The sequence below is a fragment of the Cervus elaphus genome, chromosome 29 (genome assembly GCF_910594005.1).
Source record: "Cervus elaphus chromosome 29, mCerEla1.1, whole genome shotgun sequence".
Taxonomy (NCBI): Eukaryota; Metazoa; Chordata; class Mammalia; order Artiodactyla; family Cervidae; genus Cervus; species Cervus elaphus.
In genome coordinates, this window is record NC_057843.1 from 29,414,812 (window position 1) to 29,437,578 (window position 22,767).

The window sequence follows — 22,767 nt, forward strand, 5'->3', positions numbered from 1 at the left end:
ATGCCTCCTTCCAGCACTACTCTGCTTTCCAATGTCACGTAGAGCATGGTTCTAATAATAAACTTTAAAGCATGTGGTTATTGTGGGATTTCTTACCTTGCATTTTTTTAACCTCTGGTGTACCTCAAGCCACAACAAGCAACTACATTTTAACTGTCCAAAGAACTGGAGCCATTAGGCATAGTTATACATTGAAAAGTAGTATTTTTTATACAAAATGAGGCTAAATCATATTATGTAATATGTACAACCTACCCACAGGCAGAAACTGCAGATCTTTAGAGCTGAGACTAATCTTGTATGTATTAATTTATTTTGATTTAATTTTTAATAGAGCTATCCATTGTATATTCCTTGATTATTTCTCTGTAATAACGCATGTACCTTCTAATCACATTTTCTTTAAAAATACTTTGTTAGTCTTGGCCTGCCTGATATTGAAATACAGTTCCACTGATAGTGAACACATTTCAGATGTCTATTAAAAATTCTAGGTAAGCAAAATTCCTTGAAAATCAACGGTCCCTTTGGAATTTTATACTCAACATGAGGTTAGTTTGGAGAGAGGGGAAGATTAAGTGGACTCTCCATTGTAGTGTGAATCTCAGAGGCTCTAGAGTTTTGTTGTCATGGGCTAGGATAAACTTTCTCTCATTGATGATCTTGAAGGCCTGGAGAAAACAGGTGAAGAAATAGAATTTATTCTTAATCATTGTCCTTTGACACCAACCTGGCTGGTCTCCACCTTGCATGTCATCTCTGCCCATGACCTTGCTCTTGTAGCAGCTGCTATTTAGAGTATCTTCCCTTCAGTACCTGCCTCATCCTCTAGAGCCCTCGGCCAGCTGTGGCTTTCTGCAGATTTCTTGGACCATTCAAGCTTGTATCGGATTCTTCTTCCCTTGAAATCCTATAGCATTTGTTGATCATGTCATTCTTTTGGCAGTTTCACTATAATCTGCATTGTGCTTGTATTTCTGTTTTTCATGAGTACTTTGTATACCCAACTTGTTGCCCGATGTGTCTTATTAAGGACAGAAACTATCTTATATCTTAGACTGTTTTGTGTCCCATTTGGCACCTGTCAGTAATGGACACAAAAACTTGTTGAATGAACAGACCTTCGGTACAAATGATAGATTCATTTTTACCTATTTACTGCTTTTCATAGGGTTTTGGACTGTTTCATCTTTGCTAACCACTGTAGGTTGCCAGGGAAGAGTTTTGGGGGAGAAAGCAAGAAAAGGGAACTCACACTTGTTGAATATCTATTATCCACTAGGCATCATGATAGACTTTTATCACTCCTTACCTCATTTCATCCTCAAAATAGTCATATGTGATAGCTTATTATAATTCTCATTTTACAGTTCAGGAAACTGAGGTTTATAGCACATAAATGGCAGAGGGAGTTAAAATGTAAAGTCTGTCTATTTCCCAGTACTCTCCTCATTCTAACACAACATGCTGCCTGAAAGATTTATTCAAGAAGTTTAGAAACCAATTTAAAAAATTTAGAAAGCTGTAATCCATGGTATGATAACCAATACTTACATCAAAAATCTCAGTTCACAATATATCAGCAAACTCAAAAAGACTTCTTGATTTATACCTTAAAGTGTAAAACTCCATGAGTATATTTTAAATGCCTTATGAAGTTGGGCATATAAACTTTTTAAAAAACAAGACATAGAGTAAAACAGTACTTCCCATTCATATATGAAACCGAATATGTATTTTGGAAAAAGAAATCTTGACTTTTATCTCATATTTGTCAATTTTACTTATATACCTGCCCTAATACAATAATTATTTTTATGTCAAATAATTATAAATATGACCTCTAATGTACTCTAATATTAGTGTTAATATTATTATAAAATAATCTTTTTATGGGACTATTTTAATTTGATTTATTTAATGGTGATGTGGTTTTTAAGAGCTGAGTTAGTACAAGGGGCCTTGCTTTGTCCTAAGCAGTAATCAGCATGTGTTGTCCCTGTGGTGCATCCATGGACTAGTGGGATGGCAGATGTAGTGGCGGCTAACAGTAAGGACTGAATGAAGAAGCTTGGGCCGTGTGAGTAGAGGAAGGGATAACCAGTGATGACCGTCTTAATGCCTTGAGTTTCCACACTTGAACACTGGCATAGTGAGGATGTTTGCAAGTCTTAACCAGTGGATGGTTGATACTAGAGTCTTAAGGTAAAGAGAATTCCTCTCATCCTTGCCCAGAGGCATGGAAAATATGAGATGATTATATCTGAATAGAGATGACAACAGTAAATGCCATTCCCAATGCTCTTGTTGTTGTTTTATTCCTCAGCGCCCATAACCCAGGGAACTGGAGTCAACTTTCCAATTGGAGAAATCCCAAGCCAACCCTACTATCATGACATGAACTCGGGGGTCAACCTTCAGAGGTCTTTGTCTTCTCCACCAAGCAGGTAACTGAAAGAGGAGCTGCTTGTCTTCTCAGTCTGGTGTGCAGATAGGTAGCTCGGGAGACATGCACATAGGTTTGCAGGTAAACAGAGGGGAAATAAAACAAAGAGTTCAAGATTTTTTTGCTGATTTTTCAGAGTTTTAGTCTTTCTTGGTTAAACTTATTTTGAAATTTGAAAGTTAAGTGTAATTGTTGTTCAGAGCATTTTAAACAATCATTTCGGGGATGGGGGGACAAGGGAACTATGAAAATGTATTAATATGATTTTTATCTTCTATGAAGTATTGTGACTTCACAAGTCATGTAATCCTTTAAATTACATGACTTAAAAATGATAGGTGATCTTAAAAATGATCTTTTAAGGTGATGTTAAAAATGATGTTGCCCTGGTTTAGGATTGATCCACCCAACTTTTATCCTATACTATGTCCAAACTGGGGATAATGAAAGTGAAAAATAAAATGTGTCATTTATTTAACTTTAAAAGGTCTTATTCTAGGCCACGGATTTGCCAAGTTCTTCAATTAGTTGATGCTCTTTGAATAATTTAGTTAACTTTTAGTTACCAGTGAAAGTATTACCTGCTCTGAGATTTGGCTGAACCAGTTGGGAAAGAGCTACAGTGAGGTGACTTTGTCTTTTAGTTCTCTGCTGACATTCTCATTTTTCTCTCTTGACCTTCTAATTGTAACCTTCAGGAATTTAAAAGGAAATCTTCTATTTAAATGAGGGAAAATTAGCTTGGAAAGTTATTGTGCATTAGAATTTCATATGTTCCTTTATTGTAGAATGATAGAAGAGGGCCGAGTGAATGAGAAGGCAAGATAAACAGATATTTTAGCTTTATTGGATTTTTTGGAGGTTGAATCTTCAACACAGAAAGACCAGTCTCACTTTCAGAGCATTAAAAATACCCATGATCAGAATAAAAGATCCTACATGAATTCCAGAGCAAAACACATATTTTATAATATCAACTTTTAAAAAATAAAAAAATCTGGATAACTATTTTCCTATGCTATTCTCAGTAACAAAAATTAATTGCATTTGAATTAATTATGGGGCTGTGCACATTTGTACATTTATTAGCTAATATAATTGTGTGTCATTTATGGTCAAACTGTGTTTTCCTATAGTAAGATTTCGTAGCAAGTATTTAGGTTTATTATTAAAATTGTCTGTGATATGGTAATGTGTTTAAAATGCTTTGACTTTTCTAAATTTAAAATGTGAATAGTAATTTTTTAATTTTATATGATGGATCAGTATCTTGTCCACCCAGCTCTTTCCTCAGGATCATTCAGTATGACATACAATACTATGTCATTTAGAATAAAAAAGTTTTAAAAACATTTCTCTTTTATTTCCTTGTGAAAATCTTTTCTCCCTCATTTCAAGTTTTCCTGTATTTACTGTTGATTCACAGATGAAAGAATTAGATTGAAGGCGGGGTTAAAAAATATATTCTAATTTTGGATACCCTAGAAAGAAACTAAATATCTACTATTTATTCTCACTGTGATTTAGCACTAATAGAAATTGCCATCTTCTACATAATGTTAATAGTTTGGGAGTTGTAAGTCAAATCTTAATCACAAATGTATCTATGAGTATACCCAGACATGCACATGTTTCCAGGATTTTGAAAGAGTACAGTCTAGGAAGTCAGGCCGCTACAATTAACATGCTCTGGACAATTGATTTTCTTCAAATTTGTCTCCCTACGTGTAGTAAAATGGAGGACTGGATTATGTGTGTGGCTTCTAAAGTCAGTTACAACTCTGAAATTCTATGACATTAGGTTTTTTAATCACTACTTCAAGTTCATTCAGAAGATTTCCCTTTTTTAGTTTTTACCTGCAAGGGTGTGAATAAGAATTTTTTTTTAAATTTAAGGAAATAATATCCATCTTCATATTCATAACTAACTGCTTAATAGAATATTGGTGGAGGTATATGAAGGCATATATCAAGCAATATGGCATGTGGCATAGAATAACTTTTTAATCATGGCTCTAAATATTCATTTTTCTTAGTTATTATGATAAAAATATGTTTTCTTTATTAAAATATATTATTTTGGAAGTATACCATTGGGTTTGAATTTGGCAATGATGATTTTCATGGTTGACCTTAAGAGCAAAGGATCAACAACTGTATTTTCTTAGGAAAAGGTAAATAAGAATATATGAGACAGTTTATCATCAGAGAAGCACTATAAATCTTTAATATTATTAATTACAGGGTTACTACTAATAATTACTATTTAATAAGTGCCAGCCACTAAATGCATGAGCTTTATATTTAATAACTCATTTAATCCTCCCTACAATTCCCCTTTGAACAATGTTTTATTGTTTCCATTTTACAGATAATTAAATTGAGTTTAGGAGGGTTATGGACCTTATTTATCTGTGAATTCATATGAAAGGATTACATTGTTAATGGCAAGTGCTGTACAAATGAACGTTATTAATATTGATAATAATTATGAGTTAGGTGCAATCTTAACAGTTTTTAAATCAGTACACATATCACATTAAGAATTCACTTTTTAACTACCAAAAATAGTATTTTACTACTGGAAATATATTTCAAAAGGTAAATATAAGAAACATCCTATTCATTAGACAAATACAGTTCCACTCTGTTATAGTAAATGATACATAAAACTGGAAATGTTTGCTACTCCTGTGGATGTCTTGAATACTCACCATTATTTCTGGGATACTATTACTTGTGTTTGTGGAAATTTCTCCAGAAACAATATTCTCAGAATATAAACTTTCAGGTGCTACACATCTCCCTAGAATTCCCATTAACATTAACTGTTGTCATATTTTAACAGCAAAAGACCCAAAACTATATCCATAGATGAAAATATGGAACCGAGTCCTACAGGAGACTTTTATCCCTCTCCGAATTCACCAGCTGCTGGAAGTCGAACATGGCATGAAAGAGACCAGGGTGAGTAATAAGGAGTTGCCTCTAGGGACAGTGGAGGAAGATGTCAGCTCCTTCCATAAGTTTCATTTAGTCAAAGTTTCGTAACTGAATCAATATGGATTATATTTCTCATGAAATGATTGCAGTACAATTATTTTTAAGGTCATGTACTGATCAAATGTTGTTGAAGTTACAAAATTCCCATATATTTGTTTATTGAAATTGAACTTTTTTTTTTTTTTTAGACAGAATAATCTTTTAGAAACGTCAGTATGTATGTGACTGATGATGATCTGGCCATATTAGTTGGTTGGATTATAGCAGGAGCATAAGTTCTAATTCAGTCAGGTCAGTTTGTTCCTCGTAATTGGGTATTTTAAGGTGGAGCCAAACTTTAAGTGGTTCTCAGGTGCCAGTTACTGAAAGTTCTTGTTTAAAGGAAACCACGCTTTCTTTTGGAAGTAGGTACAACGTGAACAATAAATAAAAGTGTGATGTTAGATACTTGGTGTCTGAGTCAATCTAGCTATTCCTTCTAGATAAAACTATAACCTAACTCTAAGACAGCTCTAGGAAAAAATATAAATTTCAGAAATAGGTATTCTTTGACTCTCTGAATTCATACCTTGTTTTTTTTCTTTCTTAAAGTCTACTGGGTTAAATATATTTCATCAGATATACTCATACATTTTTGCCATGGTTAGAGGGAGATTATTAAACATGGAAACAAAGTTTAGCTAAAAATCTTTTTTGGTATGTGTGCAAAAATGACTTATAGCAGCAGAATAAAATGTATTTGAAAATTGTCTTTAAAATTTTCCATTTAATTGAAAATTTTTTTTTTTTTTTTTTTAAAAAGCTCATTATCAGTGGTTTTTAGTCCATAACTTGGGCGAGTGTATCTGAGGGTTGAGGAGTTGCATGTCCAGTGATCTCAGGAAACCAAATAGCCCTGAAGCTTAGCAGTTAAAGCCAAAATTCAGGATTCCCTTTCTGCTGCTCCATGTTTTTCTACTGAGTGCCATAGGATTCAAAGAATGGTGAAATAGTCTTCAGGGAGGAATTGACTTTGAGTCAGGTGGAGTCAGGGGGGTCTCCTTTAGCATGCTGAGATTTTAACCAGTAAAGCAGGGGGCAGGGTGGATGAAGACAGTAGCACAGGCAAGCACTGAGGTGGGGAAGTGAGTTTCTGAATGGCCATGCGTGTGCCCTGTGGCTGGATGCTGTTTGTGTGAATGGAAATAATGGGAGGTCATTTTAAGGAAGGATTTGAAAATCAGCTGAAGAGTTTGGGCCCTGAGATCCTACCCTACCTCCCCAATCTAATCTGTAGACAGAACCATCTTTTAAAACATAATGTCATATCACTCTGCTGCTTCAGTTACGTCCTGCTTCTCCTAGGAGAAAATCAGGATTCCCTCACATGATTCACAGATCTTTTTGGTCCTCTGGCCTCTGACCACTTCTCTAGTCTCAGCGAGGGCTGTCTGCTTCCTTCTTGCACTTGAGCCTACAGCTTTGTTTAGATTTGGAAATGTAACACCCAAGACCTTCATATAAACCATGCCCTCTGGAATGCTCTTCTTCTGACTCTTCATCTGGCAAATTCTTGGTCATTTTTCATGTCCCAGCCTAAAATGAGGAATTTCAACTTGAAACTTCTTGACACCTAGTATTGTTCCCTCACTGTACTGGTAATATGTAGTTCCGTATTTGCTTATGGGGTTAATTGTCTGAATCTGTCTACATTGTGAGGACAGAGACTTTATCTGTTTTGGCTACTGTGTATTCAGAGCCTAGGAACCACGTGCATCACTTGCTGCTCAGTCGAGGCAAATAGATGTTTGTTGGCCACGTGAACCACTGATAGGCGAAATACCAGTCTCATTAGCGAAGGCCAGAAATAACAGGGTCTTCATCAGACTTGCAGAAGTAAGAATAAAAGCAAAACCCTCAACCCTTTATATTTTATTGCTTGTTTTACTGACACTGTCAGCTTTTTCTAAACAAAGCCATATTTTCCTCGTCAGAAAATTGTTCTGGAAAAGATTCTAATGGTAATAACAATAACATTGTGAATGTGTGGCAATGGATGTGTTGTGCAGAAGTGTAGGTGTTCTTTATTATAGAGAGTGTCACTCTGTAAGAATTGATTCCACCTTCAGCCTGTTGAATAAAGCCAATTTCAAATCATATTGTAAAACATTTTTGAAAAGTAGAAGGGAAACTGTCATTCTTTCTCTTTGTAAAATCATTGTATTGTCTTGGTGATTTTCTTTTGTCACGATGACTAGAATTATTGGAGAAGTCTGTAAAGGCATAGTATATTAAGAGTAAGGAAGAATGATTCATTTTCACACATGCTTAAAAAAAATGTGTGTCACTTTAATTCTGAAGACCCTGAAGATTTTGTAATGTGCACAATAAGCCATTGTGGGAAGAAGACTTCAACTATAATAAAAACATGAGGGCAGGACAGTACTATCTTTATAAATTTCCCAAACCAAATGCAGTCCTTTTGTTCAATGAAAATTGCCTTCTTCAGCTTTGCAAAATAAAATGCCCCACGGTTGTTCTTGTCCATCTTCACATGTTCTTTAGTCACACTTGCCTGTCGTCTTGAAGGGAGTATTCTAAAGGGCATACTGAGTACCACTTGATATTGTAATGGCTTTAGTACGTGTCTGAAAACCCCTGAACTAATTGGTATTCAGTGACTACTTACTGGTTGCTTAAAATATAATTGTGTTTATAATTGGCAGAAATGTTTAAAATTTACTGTTAATTATTTCCTGCATCTGCCTATTTCTGTTCATGTTAATTTTGCATTAAAATCTACACTTGCCATAGTCCTTAACAAAATTGAGTGAACTTTGTGAATCAAAGATAGTAAAATTATGGACAGTACTTGTCATTCCACCTTTCCTCATAATCTGAACCACGAACCTTTGAGATTTATTCCAAGTAGATAAAAATAAAAGATATAGTGTAACTAAATGATTATCCTCATTTCATTTTAAAAAATTAGGCAAAACTTTATAATACAAGATCTAAATTCATGCAGTGAGTCCTGTAATTTTAACAATTTATTGAAAAAAGGTTTTATTTTAGCATACTACATAGTTATATTTTTTTGTCTTTCAGAATGCAAGTTTTGTAGAATATAGAACATTTTAAAACTGAACAGTGCTTAATAGTATTAAAAATTTTGTAGGAATCTTTATAATTTGCTTAATCTTCTCCTGATAAATAGTGCAGAAATTAAATTTGCTAGGATCTATATTATATAATATTTATGTTTTAGCTTTGTATTCTTTTATATATAAAGGAAGAAAGAAAGAAAACTGGGGCAGTTACAAAGGGATATACAGCTGCTATTCCATTGTTTTCCTAGATTCTAGAATATTTTTTCTTGCTTGGTCTCTTTTTTGAATTTCCTAGTCTTAAACTGCGTGTCTTAAACTGCAGTCTTTTACTGCTATTGACAAGTTAGTTTCTTGGATACTGCTTTCCATAATTTTAGATTTTCATATTTAAATTAATTGAACCAGGTCAGCTTATCAATTTGCTTGTTGAAATTTTCTTTTATTATTCTAATAGTTAACCCCACAAAATATTCCATCTGAGAACTTGTCTACCTGAAATTTCTTCCACCTGAGCCAACTCATAGACTAAATTCCTTGTTGATATAATTCCCTTGAAATCATTAAACTAGTCCTTTGTAACTTATGATGTAATAGGAAAAACAGAGACAGGTCTGAGTTTTTCCTCTAATTTAAGTTTTGCTTTCTTGGGACTCAAGCTTGTAGTATTTTCAAGGCCAGAAATTTAACAGACTAAAAATTTTATCTAAGATTACTGGTTGTTCAAATACTTATCAGACTGAGAAGCTGTTAAATTTTCCATTTATAAAGCCCAGCTGTATATTACAAATACTTTTACTATATCACTAGCTGTCTATTAAATAGTGTTTTAGGAGTTTTATATTCAGGCTTAGATGAATCAGAGATTATTAGACTGGCAGAAGCAGATAAATAATTTTTTATTACTTACTTTATATATTTTTATTATTTATGAACAATATGCTTCACAGAGAATAATATAAATCAGATTATGAAGAAACTGTCTGCATGGCCGTCTTACTTTTGAGCATTATGAGAAATAAATCTTACACAAAAATCAATAAGTTGGTATATTAGCAAAAACTAGCACTACTTAGAGGTATATTGGTATGTGATTACAAGTTGAAGAGCAGTTTAAAAATTTATACTGGACTCTCAAACAGTCAATCTTTAGGCGTAGTGTTTTGCTTATTGTAGGTACTAGAAAAAAACACTTTAAAAAAGTTACAGTTCTGTCATACAAATAAGTCTCTTCAGCTAGTTTTTTTGAAGTTGTAATATATTTCCAAATCCTAGAGATTTATTTGTGATAAATTTGCAAAGGTTCTGTTTAGTAATAGAGTCTTATATGTTGTGCTCAATTTCAATTTGCACTTTATAGAGTTCTATAAGGATATAGTATTAAATATCCAATGAATTAAGCCAAAGGGCTCAAGGGAACACTCAGGGCTAAAGAGTAATAATGCCAGCTTAGTATCATGCATTTAATCAAGTACTGGAAATAAATAACAGTCAGTAGAATGTGGTGACACCGATAGAACCAGAATCAGAGACTAGCCTTTTGTAATTCAAGTTTAAAGAATGTTAATAGATGTGCTAGATACAAGAGCATTCAACTAAGTTTGGAAATTTTATTTATACAAAACTTTAAACTTTCTTATTCATAAATCAGTTTGTAGAATATTTAATATGCTCTTGTCTGCTGTGAGTATGAATATCTGAGGGGATATTGACAGAATATGTTTATTAAGTTTGTGACCTTAGAACCTTTTTTCCCACCATCTAAGAATCTATAGGGAGAATCCATTATACATTCAAACTTTAAAACACAGTGCTGTAGCCCAAACTATAGTCTGACAAATGATAAACTCTCAAGGTTTTTCTAACTGTAGAAACAGGTGAATGAGCAGCTTTCACAAATAGTTGTGAAATCACTAACATTCAGTGATGTCCTAGAGAAATGCAAGGAAGCAGCTTAGTGATCTCCTGAATGTTTAAGTTGCCTTTGGGGGCCAGATAGAACAGCAACAATTCCTTACATCCCTAGAGTTTGTATCACAAGGATTAAATATGAAATGTTTAAATATCAGATTTTGAATTAAAATCAAAGATACATGTGATCTTGAGGGATACATGTTGTTTAAGCACAATTTTAAAGTAGTTTTTTTTTTTTTTGGTTAGCTTATTATTTAAAAAAAAATACCAAAAATCGAGAATTTACAGTTCTTACAGAACTTGCAGTAATCTCCATGTATCATCATGTCATTAGAGGGCAAACTCTGGTGATGCCTTCATCACAGTCTTTTTCATCTTTTTCAACCACATGACTGTAGATGAAAAATCACATTATGAATATCTTTCAAACAGAAAGGAAAACAGTACATTGTTGGTGAGGCTTTCATCAGAATCCTTATATTGACTACTATTTAACAGATGTGTGTACTCTTTTCATGTGTTTTGGGTGGAGCACAACCTGTGTACATGTTAGAAGAGACAATACTACTTATAAGTGGAAAGTGATATTCGACTTCCGTTCTCTAGAGCTTTAGTCATTTGAAAATGCAGCATTTTGCAGAAAAACCACCATGGATAATTGGTTTGGAAAAAATAACTTGCTGTGTGTGATGCTGTGTCTCTAGATTGGGAGAACACAGCCTAAATTAGGGGAGTAGAAAACCCATGGGAGACAGTGTGCTTCATTATCATAGAGTGCCCTAAAAAGTTTCTTGAAATGGAAAAAGGTTTTATTTCAAATCCATTATGTTCTGATTTCCTATTTAAGTTTATTTTGAAGTAGTTTGGAAACCTAGTTTCTTTTGAGTTATTATGCTACCAGTATCATATACAATAGGAAGTTGATTTTTCAGACATAAGAACACAGATCATTAGAAGCCTTAGTGAAAGTCACTCAGTTCTGTCCAAATCTTTGCGACTCCATAGACTGTATCAGTTCAGTTCAGTTCAGTTCAGTCACTCAGTTGTGTCCATCTATTTGCAACCCCATGCTCTGCAGCACTCATGGCCTCCCTGTCCATCACCAAATCCCAGAGCTTACTCAAACTCATATCCATCGAGTCAGTGATGCCATCCAACCATCTCATCCTCTGTCGTCCCCTTGTCTTCTGGCCTTCAATCTTTCCCAGCATCAGGGTCTTTTCAAATGAGTCAGAACTTCGCATCAGATGGACAAAGTATTGGAGTTTCAGCTTCAGCATCAGTCCTTCCAATGAATTTCCTTTAGGGCTGACTGGTTTGATCTCCTTTAGTCTAAGAGACTCTCAAGAGTCTTCTACAGCACCACAGTTCAAAAGCATCAATTCTTTGCCGCTCAGCTTTCTTTATAGTCCAACTCTCACATCAATACGTGACTACTGGAAAAATCATAGCTTTGACTAGATGGACCTTTGTTGGCAAAGTAATGTCTCTGATTTTTAATATGCTGTCTAGGTTGGTCATAACTTTTCTTCCCAGAAACAATCATTTTTTAATTTCATGGATGCAGTCACCATATGCAGTGATTTTGGAGCCCAGAAAAATAGTCTGTCACTGTTTCCATTGTTTCCCTTCCTATTTGCCATGAAGTGATGGGACCAGATGCCATGATGTTAGTTTTCTGAATGTTGAGCTTTAAGCCACCTTTTTCACACTCCTCTTTCACTTTCATCAAGAGGCTCTTTAGTTCTTCTTCACTTTCTGCCATAACGGTGGTATCATCCTGAGGTTCTTGATATTTCTCCTGGCAATCTTGATTCCAGCTTGTGCTTCATCCAGTCCAGCATTTCTCATGAGGTACTCTACATATAAGTTAAACAAGCAGGGTGACAATATACAGCCTTGACATACTCCTTTCCTGATTTGGAACCAGTCTGTTGTTCCATGTCCAGTTCTAACTGTTGCTTATTGACCTGCATACAGATTTCTCAGGAGGCAAGTCAGGTGGTCTGGTATTCCCATCTCTTTCAGAATTTTCCACAGTTTATTGTGATCCACACAGTCAAAGACTTTGGCAGAGTCAATAAAGCAGAAGTAGATATTTTTCTGGAACTCTCTTGCTTTTTTGATGATCCAGCAGATGTTGGCAATTTGATCTCTGCTTCCTCTGCCTTTTGTAAATCCTGCTTGAACATCTGGAAGTTCACGGTTCATGTATTGTTGAAGCCTGGCTTGGAGAATTTTGAGCATTTCTTTGCTAGCGTGTGAGATGAGTGCAATTGGGCAGTAGTTGGCTCATTCTTTGGCATTGCTTTTCTTTGGGATTGGAATGAGAACTGAGCTTTTCCAGTCCAGTGGCCACTGCTGAGTTTTCCAAATTTGCTGGCATATTGAGTGCAACATTTTCACAGCATCATCTTTTAGGATTTGAAATAGCTCAACTGGAATTCCATCACTTCAACTAGCTTTGTTCATAGTGATGATTCCTAAGGCCCACTTGACTTTGCATTCCAAGATATCTGGCTGTAGGTGAGTGATCGCACCATCATGGTTATCTGCGTCATTAAGATCTTTTTTGTACAGTTCTTCTGTGTATTCTTGCCACCTCTTCTTAATATCTTCTGCTTCCATTAGGTCCATACCATTTCTGTCCTTTATTTAGCCCATCTTTGTATGAAATGTTCCCTTGGTATCTCTTATTTTCTTGAAGAGATCTCTAGTCTTTCCAATTTTATGGTTTTTCTCTATTTTCTTTGCACTGATCACTGAGGAAGGCTTTCTTATCTCTCCTTGATATTCTTTGAAACTCTGCATTCAAATGGGTATGTCTTTTCTCTTCTCCTGTATAATCCACAGAATTCTCCAGACCAGAATACTGGAGTGGGTAGCCTTTCCCTCCTCCAGGGGATCTTCCCAACCTATGGATCAAACCTGGGTCTCCCACATTGCAGGATGTTTCTTTACCTTCAGACTCCTCATTTTACAGGTAAGCAACCCAGGCTTCCTGGGTGGCTCAGTGGTAAAGAATCTGCCTGCCAATGCAGGAGACATGGGTTTGATCCCTGGATCGGGAAGATTCCTTGGAGAAGGAAATGATAACCCACACCCCCAGGCAAGTATTCTTGCCTGGGAAATCCCATGGACAGAGGAGGCTGGAAGGCTAGTGAGCTCACAAAGAATCAGACACAGCTTAGTGACTGAGCACGCACACCCCATTTAAGTATGAGAGGCCATCTCATCTAGAGTGTCTAGATATTAAGACCAGAGCCTTAGTCTTCTTTTTCAAAGGCTAAGTTTTTTGTTTTTTCATTTTTCTGTTATCCTGCCATCCTCCTAGGGGATCATCTTACCTATGTAGGGAGAAATGGACTAGGAGAATCTGAACACTGCTTAACATGTCTTGGCAGTTGGACAGTTCTCATAGGGAGCTTCATGGAAGGTTCTGTTAAACCTTCTAGAACTAGAATAAAAGTAGAGATGAATTTATGGGTTTTTAGGTTCTAGAAAAATTGTTAAAACAATTTTGAGATGGTAAAATTTATATCTTCTTTTTTAAAAAACCTCGTACACTTACCTTTTGTGCCATGATAAAGTTTCTGAACTAGGAAAAAAAAAAAGGAGATATGAGTGTTTTCAATGGGTAAATATGGAGGAGAGCTGGTTTAAATATTTAAACATACTATTTAAAGTTTAAAAAAACTTTTTGTTATAGAGAATGTCAAAAGCAGAAAGAATCTTAAAGTGAACTTCCATGTACCATTTTTCAGCTTTAACTGTCATCAATATTTTGCCCATCTTGTTTCATTTAGTATCTCCCAGGTCTTTTTTTTTTTTAGTATCTTAAAGTAAATTCCAGGCTTTATATCATTTTACTTGTGAATACTTCCGTTTCTAATAGACAATGAATTTTGTTTTTAATACAACCCCCAGATCATTATTAACTTAACAAATACAACAATAATTCCTTAATATATACTGTATAACTCATGTGTGAATTCCCCAAAATATCTTATAGGTTGTTTGTTTAAATGAAGATCCAAAACAGTCCATATACCATATTTGTATTTTCAACCAGTCTTTAACCTATAATTGTTCTGTTAGCTATTTTTGTATTTATTCCCTTTTATGTATCATTTATTTATTGAAGAAACCACATAAATTTAATTTTTTTGTGTTCAACAAATACATATAAATGTGGAAAACCAGACCCTTCTGCCATCTGTGGCTACCGTTTATTGAGCACTTACTCCTTCAGGATTGAGCTAAGGCTTTAGATATATTTTTCTTTTCAACTCTCTTTAGAAACAAAAAAACATTTTTCTTTCACAGCTTGTTATGCCCATTAGTACAGTGGTTAAAAAATCTGACATAGAAACACAGATCATAAATAGCAGAGGTAGAACAGAGCCCTTGTCTCTTCAGTTACAGAATCCATGCTCATTATTACTGTATATATAGTGCCTTCCAAAGAAGTCGATCATGCTATGTTCATGGTTTTGCAAACTGGTTACAAAACCTATATGACAGTTTTTCTTTTCCTTACACAAACGAAATTTCATTACAAAACACACATAATGACAGAAGAGTTTACAAACTTCAGGGATTCATGAATACAGTCCTTGGGCTGAACTCAGCTTAAGCATCGTTTTTCCTTTTGATAGCAAGATGTTGTTAATAAATAATCCTAAAGTCTAGAATGTCTTTAGTAGAGATGTGTGATATGCATTCAGTTTGAAATGAGCTAGGTGTGTCAAAATTTAAGAATTACATTTAATTGACCAGGAAATTGTAAATAGTGGTATGGCCTTAGACAATCACTGAACATCAGTAAACTGAGTTTTTTCATCTGTGAGATGACAAAATTGGATACTAAGATAACACTGTGTTCTAATGTTCTGGATTTTAAATTAATTGAAGTCAGAGATTTTATAGATCTTTAATACTTGAGTCTTTAAGCTTTCATTAACCTGAATCTTTTTGAAAACTCTAAAGGTTTTCAATTTCCTACATTATTTTTTAGATGTTTGTTTTAAATACTCTCATTGAATAACATGATAATTGGTTCTGTAGGTGCTTGGAGGCATCATATGTTTTGCCTTATACCTGAGGAATGTGCAATTCTTACAAATACATGCCTTGTCCTGCACCATTCTGGTACAGCAAATGATTGAGAGAGACCGAGCTATTCTAACAGAACCTTGTTATGGGATCAGTGTCTCCTACTTTGAAAATAAATGACTCAGCCAGACGGCAACATTTATTTTCTCTAAATGACTAGGGATGTAGCAATAGGAGACCATTATCCTGTGACAATATTCTGTTTCATTGACATTATCTCACAAATGTAATTGGTCCATTACTAAATAGAGGTTTTGTTACTGATCAATTTCACATGCTTTCTAAAACCATTAGGATAATAAATTTGCCATCATAGTAATTTCATTGACAGGATGTTCTTTTTTTCTTCATTTACATTTGTTAAAGGAAAAATATAGATTTAGATTGAACTTAAACACTACGGTTTATAACAGTTTTGACTACTTTTCCATTAAGAGAAATGGAATATTTTGCAGAGTAATTATATTTACATTGAACTGCCAAAGTGACGACTTTATAATTTTCATGATATTTTTTTCCTCTGCTATACTAAACCACATCAAATCATAATTGTTCCTAAGCAATTAGTTTACTACCTCAGGTTAATGATTTTATTTGAAATAAGTTCCAAATCATTTCTAGGACTTTCCTGTAAATCCACTAAAGTAACACATCAGTAAAATCAACCCTAACTATTACCAGCGTGTATAATAACACCATTAGTAACAACCTAAACCTTGAGATGTCTTACAGCATAAATGTTTCTAAATGCATGGCTTTTCCCCAAATGTTCTCTAAAAAGTCATCTGTAATCTTGTTAAATTAGAACTCTTCCAGTATCTCTCTGACTTTTACAGTTAAGGTTACGGTATTGATTTTATTTTATAGTCCATGGCTCTCAGATGCTTAACACTAATACGCCTCTATAGCCAAGCAGTTCTCCCCAGAGGCATGGCGAATAACAGCTATTTACCTATGCCAATATTTAATAAGCATCTAAAATATACTCCAAATCTTGCATAATTGTTTGGTGTTTTTCCTTCTTGAAAATTAGATTTTCTGGCATTACTCAAGACACTTTATCCTTGTCTGTCTGTTAAAATGAAATTGCATAATGGACAAAAGTATTTTGAAGTGCTTTTAAAAATGAAGTTTTCACTTATTCAGTATTCACTCTTTTAGCAGTGTTCCTCATTATTCAAGACTTTTTTTCTTTATGTATCAGGAAAGTATTTGTGAACTTCAAAGGGGTTTGAGCTTTAACTTGCATTGGGTGTTGGTGAAGCTTGGAGACTTTTTTTTTTAAAGTTGTGATAAACAGAGACTTGTAGAAACATGCTGCTTACAGGCTTGGGTTGGAATATACTACCTAGAGAGACTTAAATTATCACAAAAGTTTTCAGGCTGCTCAAGGATACAGTATTATGCTCAAGTGTAGTTAAGATTATATAACTCAACTATTATAAAGTAAGAATTTTCATGTATTTAACATGAAGACTATCATATTTTCTGTTTTCTTCTTTGAAAAATAACTTATTTCTTTAAAAAATTTGACAAATCTAATTGAAGATGATATCTTATCTCCTCTTACTGTAGCTTGCTGATTTTCCAGTTATTTTAGAGTGTGGCAAATATATATATATAAAAAATATATATTTATATGGAGATACTTACCATGGCAGCTAATTGTTTTTTGAATCATCTGGCATCATCATCAAACTACTGTAGGGAGATTAAGCCCCTAGGTTTTGTCATAACATTCAGAGCTTTTGTTAACTTGGATTGTGTGGGAAGGACTGATTCATATTTGCCACGGAATCACAAAATTTTACATTTAAAAGAGTCCTTAGATATTCAGATATTTCTTTGCACTTGCATTCTCAAAATTCATTATTTCACCTTTAGTCAACTAGATTGCAAATGTTATATTGAAGCATTTCATTTTGCATTTTTGCAACATCTAATACCTAAGACCAATGAGGCATTTCCTTCTTAAAGTGTAGTGTTTGGCACACTATCAATATCTGATATTGTCCACCCATCCTTGAGAACTATTTAAAATATTCTATGGCGTTACAGGCAGTATTTTCCACTAGATATGTATTTTACCATTTTTTATTGTAAAAGTAAAAATTATTTGTAGGAGATTTGAAAAACAAACTGTCAATTATAAACAAGAAAATAAAAATCACCTATAATTCTATCATGTATAGATAACTCATGTTAATATTTAGACATATTTCCAGTCTGTTTTCTATATATTTTTTAACAGATATCCTATATATTCTATTTCAAGTAAATTTTTTGCACTAAATTGGGCTTATAAATTATTTTGTAAATTGTTTTTTTTGGTCTTTTATTTATAATATAATAGCATGTTACCATGTCATTCAGGCTTCCCTAGTGGCTCAGCAGTAAAGAACCCAGTTGCAATGCAGGAGACTCAGGAGACCTGGGTTCAATCCGGGTTGGGAAGATCCCTTGGAGGAGGGCATGGCAACCCACTCCAGTATTCTTGCCTGGAGAATCCGATGGACTGAGGAGCCTGGAGGGCTACAGTCCATGGGGTCACAAAAAGTCAAACACGGTTGAAGCGACTGAGCATGCACACACGCCCTGGCATTCAATTTCCACTTCATAATGATCGCAGTGTATGTTACCCTTTGGCTATACTATACAGTTTTAAAGGTCTGCTTTGCTCGTGAATATTTAGATAGTTTCCAACTTTTTATGTAATTAATAAAGATACAGTAAAAATCATTGCATACAAATCCTTGTACTTAAGTCTGATCATTTTGTTCCTGCCTAGCTCTATTCAGTGGCCCTGTACCTAGTACGCTGCCTGGCGTTAAGTCACTGAATATAGATAGATGCTCAATGAAATGTACTTGTACTGTAGAATTCCTGAGTTAAATATTATGTCCATTTCTAAGGCTTTTGATAAATACTGGCACAGAGTCTGGAAAGATCTTATCAATTTACATTCTCACTACCAGTGCCTGAGTGGTTTGTTTAACTCCACCGTACTATCCATACTATTTAGACAGATCACAGGGCTCTATGAGCAATTCTGAAGCGTGTCCTCTGACATGTATTTAAAGAACAGTGAATTAGCCCCTTATGAGTCTACTCATGCACCTCTTTTTTTCTCATTTATCTTTCATTTAAGCCATTGGGCATCCAATGACATCTTTTCTTCCTGGATCCAGGAGAGCCCCCACCCCATTCCTTTGTGGAGGAAACGGGGAAATGTAGAGGGTACCTAGTGGAATGTGCATAACTTTCAAGTAGAGACACCTAAGTATTCTCTCTTCTTTCTTGTCCTGCAGACATGCTCCCTCTGGGTACTTCCCCACATCTTTACATTATCTACAGGTAAGATAGGAAAGTAAGGGTCAGTATGGTTCCCCCCAGGGAACTCATAGAAATAAATACATCAGAGCTCTGGGCTTGGTAATTTCAGTGTTTTACATAACGTTTTTTTCAGTTATAAGTAACCTCTCCTCTAAACTTTCCTCTCCTCCCCATGATTTACCCCCAGGCAGAAACAGAAAAAAAGAAAGCTTGGTCTCTTTCAGAGCTTGGTTGGCAGAGTCATCTTCCCCACCTTCTCCGGGTCCTCTGGGCACAGGGCCCAGGCTGTTTCCTTGTCTTGGGACTGGCTCTAGATTTATGGCCTGAAGTAAAAGTATCAGATTTCCAGCTCCTGAACTCGTCCCACACACCAGCTTTAGTGGCCTCTCATTTATTATCTCATGTATTATAAATAGCGTTATTATTTTATACAGATGGGTCATTTCTTTTTCATGTTGTCACCCAGCTTTCACCCCACCATTTTAATGGAAAGCAGGAAAGCAGGAATTCCCCAGGTTCGCTCACATTCATATTTCACTCCATTTTGTGTTGTTTGACAGAGTTTCAGTGTTAAACGTGTTGACCACCTTTGCCTTCTTCCAACAAGGAGTTTGGTCTCTGAAGAGATTTTCTATATCCAGAGTTTGTGTAAATTTTTAAAGCTTCTTAAAACTCTGAAAAGTCTAAAACCTGTTAAAAAAAATAAATAAAGGAACCTGGGAAACTATGAGAGATATTAAGTTAGGAAGACTTGTCAATATAGTACAATCTTATCAAATCCCAGTTTCTGGACTCCCTAAGCTAAGTTTTCCCACAAATGCAGTTTTCTTCTTTGATCTGTGTCATACTTATTCCAAAGGGCCAAAGTTTCATTGCACCTTGAGTTTTCCTCTGCAAAAAAAAAAAAAGGGAATCCTGTAACATCTGCTCAGAAGCTTGATAATATATAAAATAGAGACATTTTTAACAATGATTATAGATATTTAAGCTCCTAGTAATAAAATATACCTTAATATTAAATACTGGAAAATAAGAGATGTTAGCAGAAGGTGATTTGTATCTAGAGGATTCTTTTAGACTTGTTTACAAGTGTAGCAGATAAATGAGAAAGACAACTTACTAAGATGTAAAAGGATTGGAATTTTCAAAGATTTTGAGGCAGTTTACTTCTTTGTTAACTAAATAGAAATATGTTTTTCTAAATCATAGGAATGGCACTGTTAATATATTTTAATTTAGTGTTATGCTATGCTTGAAAAGAACAGCTTCATAGGCACTCAAGAATTCATGTGTGATCTTACATAATTGACTTCAAATAGTTGTAAACCTGTAAACCATGTCATACAGAGAAGAAGAATAGGAATTTTTTTAAAAAGAAAATGATACGGTTCCTTGTAGGTGATAGAAATTAGATTTGTAACATTCATCGACTGAAGCATATGGGAAAAGATAACACATTGCTCTCCTGCATGTGAAGGAGGAGCAGGTGTCCCAGACAGGCAGGTGTTAAGGTGGCTGTTGGAGCTTGCCCTAGATCACTAGTTGACTTCAGTGAAGTTCTGCTAACAGGTGGCTAGCTGATTGGAGTGCCGTGTGACATTTATTCCGGGAGCGCCTTGGATGACAGGCTGCTACAGACTGAGGAAGGGGTCTTTGCTTTGATGAAGAAATTGCCAAAACTCATGTCTCATTAGTGTTTCCTAAGGTTCTTTGGAAGTGAACAACAGTTTAATTAAGGGCTGACGTAAACACGTTTCTGCACACTTTCCCTGCAGCATTTTATCACATTAGAATTGATCAAAATTGTTGCCTTGGGCTGACTTGAACAGATATACATCTGGGGCGCCATTTGTGCAAGCTGCCGACGACTCAAGTACATAAGCTGTGTTTCACAGCAACACTCTTCCTTTGTAGATGGAATTACCTTGTTGGGAGATGAGTTGATCTAGCCGCTTTATTTGCTTATGCCATTATCTCTTTGAAGTGATACTGTGAAATGATGACCCATCAGGGCTTAGGATGTATGTATGTCAGAGTGCCAACAATATTATAGTATGGCTAGTAAAATTTATGTGATAACATGCTTTTGCAAAATATTTATTTAAAGGTATGCTTAAGTCTAAATGAACCAACTTATATAAGTATTCTACGTGAACCTTTTCTTCACATGGTAATCTTTTGTTATGTATTTAACTACACAATTGGTTTCTAAAGCCATAGCTAATTGTCCAATTATAAGTGTAAACATGGGTGTGGACACTGAAGATGAGCACTGTCAATGTGAACCTCCTTTAAAAAGCAACAGACTCCTAGCTTTTTGCCATTTAGAAGAATCCTTTCTATAAAAGCCAATATTATCACACTTGCAATTATTTAATAGATTTTTATGGTTGATGTCTGTCTTCTGTGCTGAGCTGTAAGTGTACCAGCACAAGGAACAAGTGGTCTTGTTTAACACCTTGAACTTTATGCCTTGCACTTTTCTTACACTTCGTAGAAGCTCAGTGACTGCTTTGCTTCTTTCTTTTCACTTTCCATTCAGTTCTTTCTCTTCTGGTGGTGTCTATCCACTCATGATACATTTTTAGACTGACCATGGTTATTTCACTCATCCTACGCAACTGGTTATCATTCGACCAGATAGCTTCTTTCACATGCAAGAGATTCTAAAATAAACTGCCTAGACACAACGTCTGCTCTACCTCTTCTTCCTTCTTTTAATTCTAGATTTAAAAAATTCTTTCCATGAGTAGCATAATCTTCTATCCTCCACATTTTTTGTGCCCTTGATAAAATCTTACTACCTTACTATAGGTAGTAAGATATTAGTCAACTTTTTACAAAATGTACGTGTGTGTATGTATATACATATATAATACACATAGATGCATACAGATGCATGCTATGGATGTAACAAGTACAAAATAATAATATAATAACAATAATGAAATAATAATGAAATAATGATCAAGTAATAAACACAGTCAAAAGATCATTAAGGAAATCTAGACCTCCAAAGTTCTTTAGGAGGGATTACTTAAAAAGAAAATAAGTCAAGTTGGTTCAGTGGATAAAATGTTGTTCTGTAAATGGAATAAGAAGACAGAATGACCTAATTTTCTAGCCTGAGGGACTATCATATGCTAGGAAAGGTGCTGAGTTAGAAATATATCCCCCGTGGCCTTTTTCACTTCCAAGATACCATAAACAAATTAGCCTAGCTAAGGTTTAATAGAATGATAAGGAAATATTTATGTAAAAATGTGGTACCATGCTAGATCTTAAAATGAAGAAGATACCATTTGAAGAAGATGATTCCAACTACTCTTTTTATGATGAACCACGATGAGGAATATTTAAGAAGGAGTATAGAAAGGAAATTCTTGTTTAACTCAATACAAATCAAATGGGCCAAGTTGTGGAAGAGAAAAAAATAGAGTTTTGGAAAGTTTTCCCTTCTGAAATAAATTCGTTTGTATATTGCTGCTTTCCAGATCACATTTAAATTTCTTTGTCTGGTTTCAAGCCCTCATAGTCCTTTGCTTCCCTTGCATCTGCCACCAGCAGCTCCTGCCTCATTCCCACCAGAAGAAAAACCAGATCAACCTTTTTTATCATCTCGCTCTCTCTTCAACTTCTTTATTTCATGTATTATTCAATGTATGCATTAATATGTATGTATTATTATTCAACTTATTACATATTTATATATTATTCAGTTTTATTATTATTCAGCTTATTTTCAACATAATCTTTTTATGTATGATTCTTCCTGCTTGGGGGACACTAGATTGTGAAAAGCTTGACATTTGTTTTTCTCCACAGAAAGGTCACTTAAGACCATCTTTCCTATGTATCCATTCCTCAAAC

The 22,767-nt window shown here is 34.8% G+C and overlaps 1 protein-coding gene across 11 annotated transcripts in view; it reads left to right on the forward strand.

The window, feature by feature from the left end:
- Nucleotides 1-22,767, forward strand: part of NFIB (nuclear factor I B) — a 244,489-nt gene that overhangs the window by 176,263 nt on the left and 45,459 nt on the right. For all 11 annotated transcript variants that reach the window (XM_043891295.1, XM_043891298.1, XM_043891297.1 and 8 more), the window contains 2 exons: nucleotides 2,327-2,447; nucleotides 5,295-5,413. In XM_043891295.1, coding sequence (XP_043747230.1) covers nucleotides 2,327-2,447; nucleotides 5,295-5,413 — 240 coding nt within the window. The remainder of the gene's footprint in view (nucleotides 1-2,326; nucleotides 2,448-5,294; nucleotides 5,414-22,767) is intronic.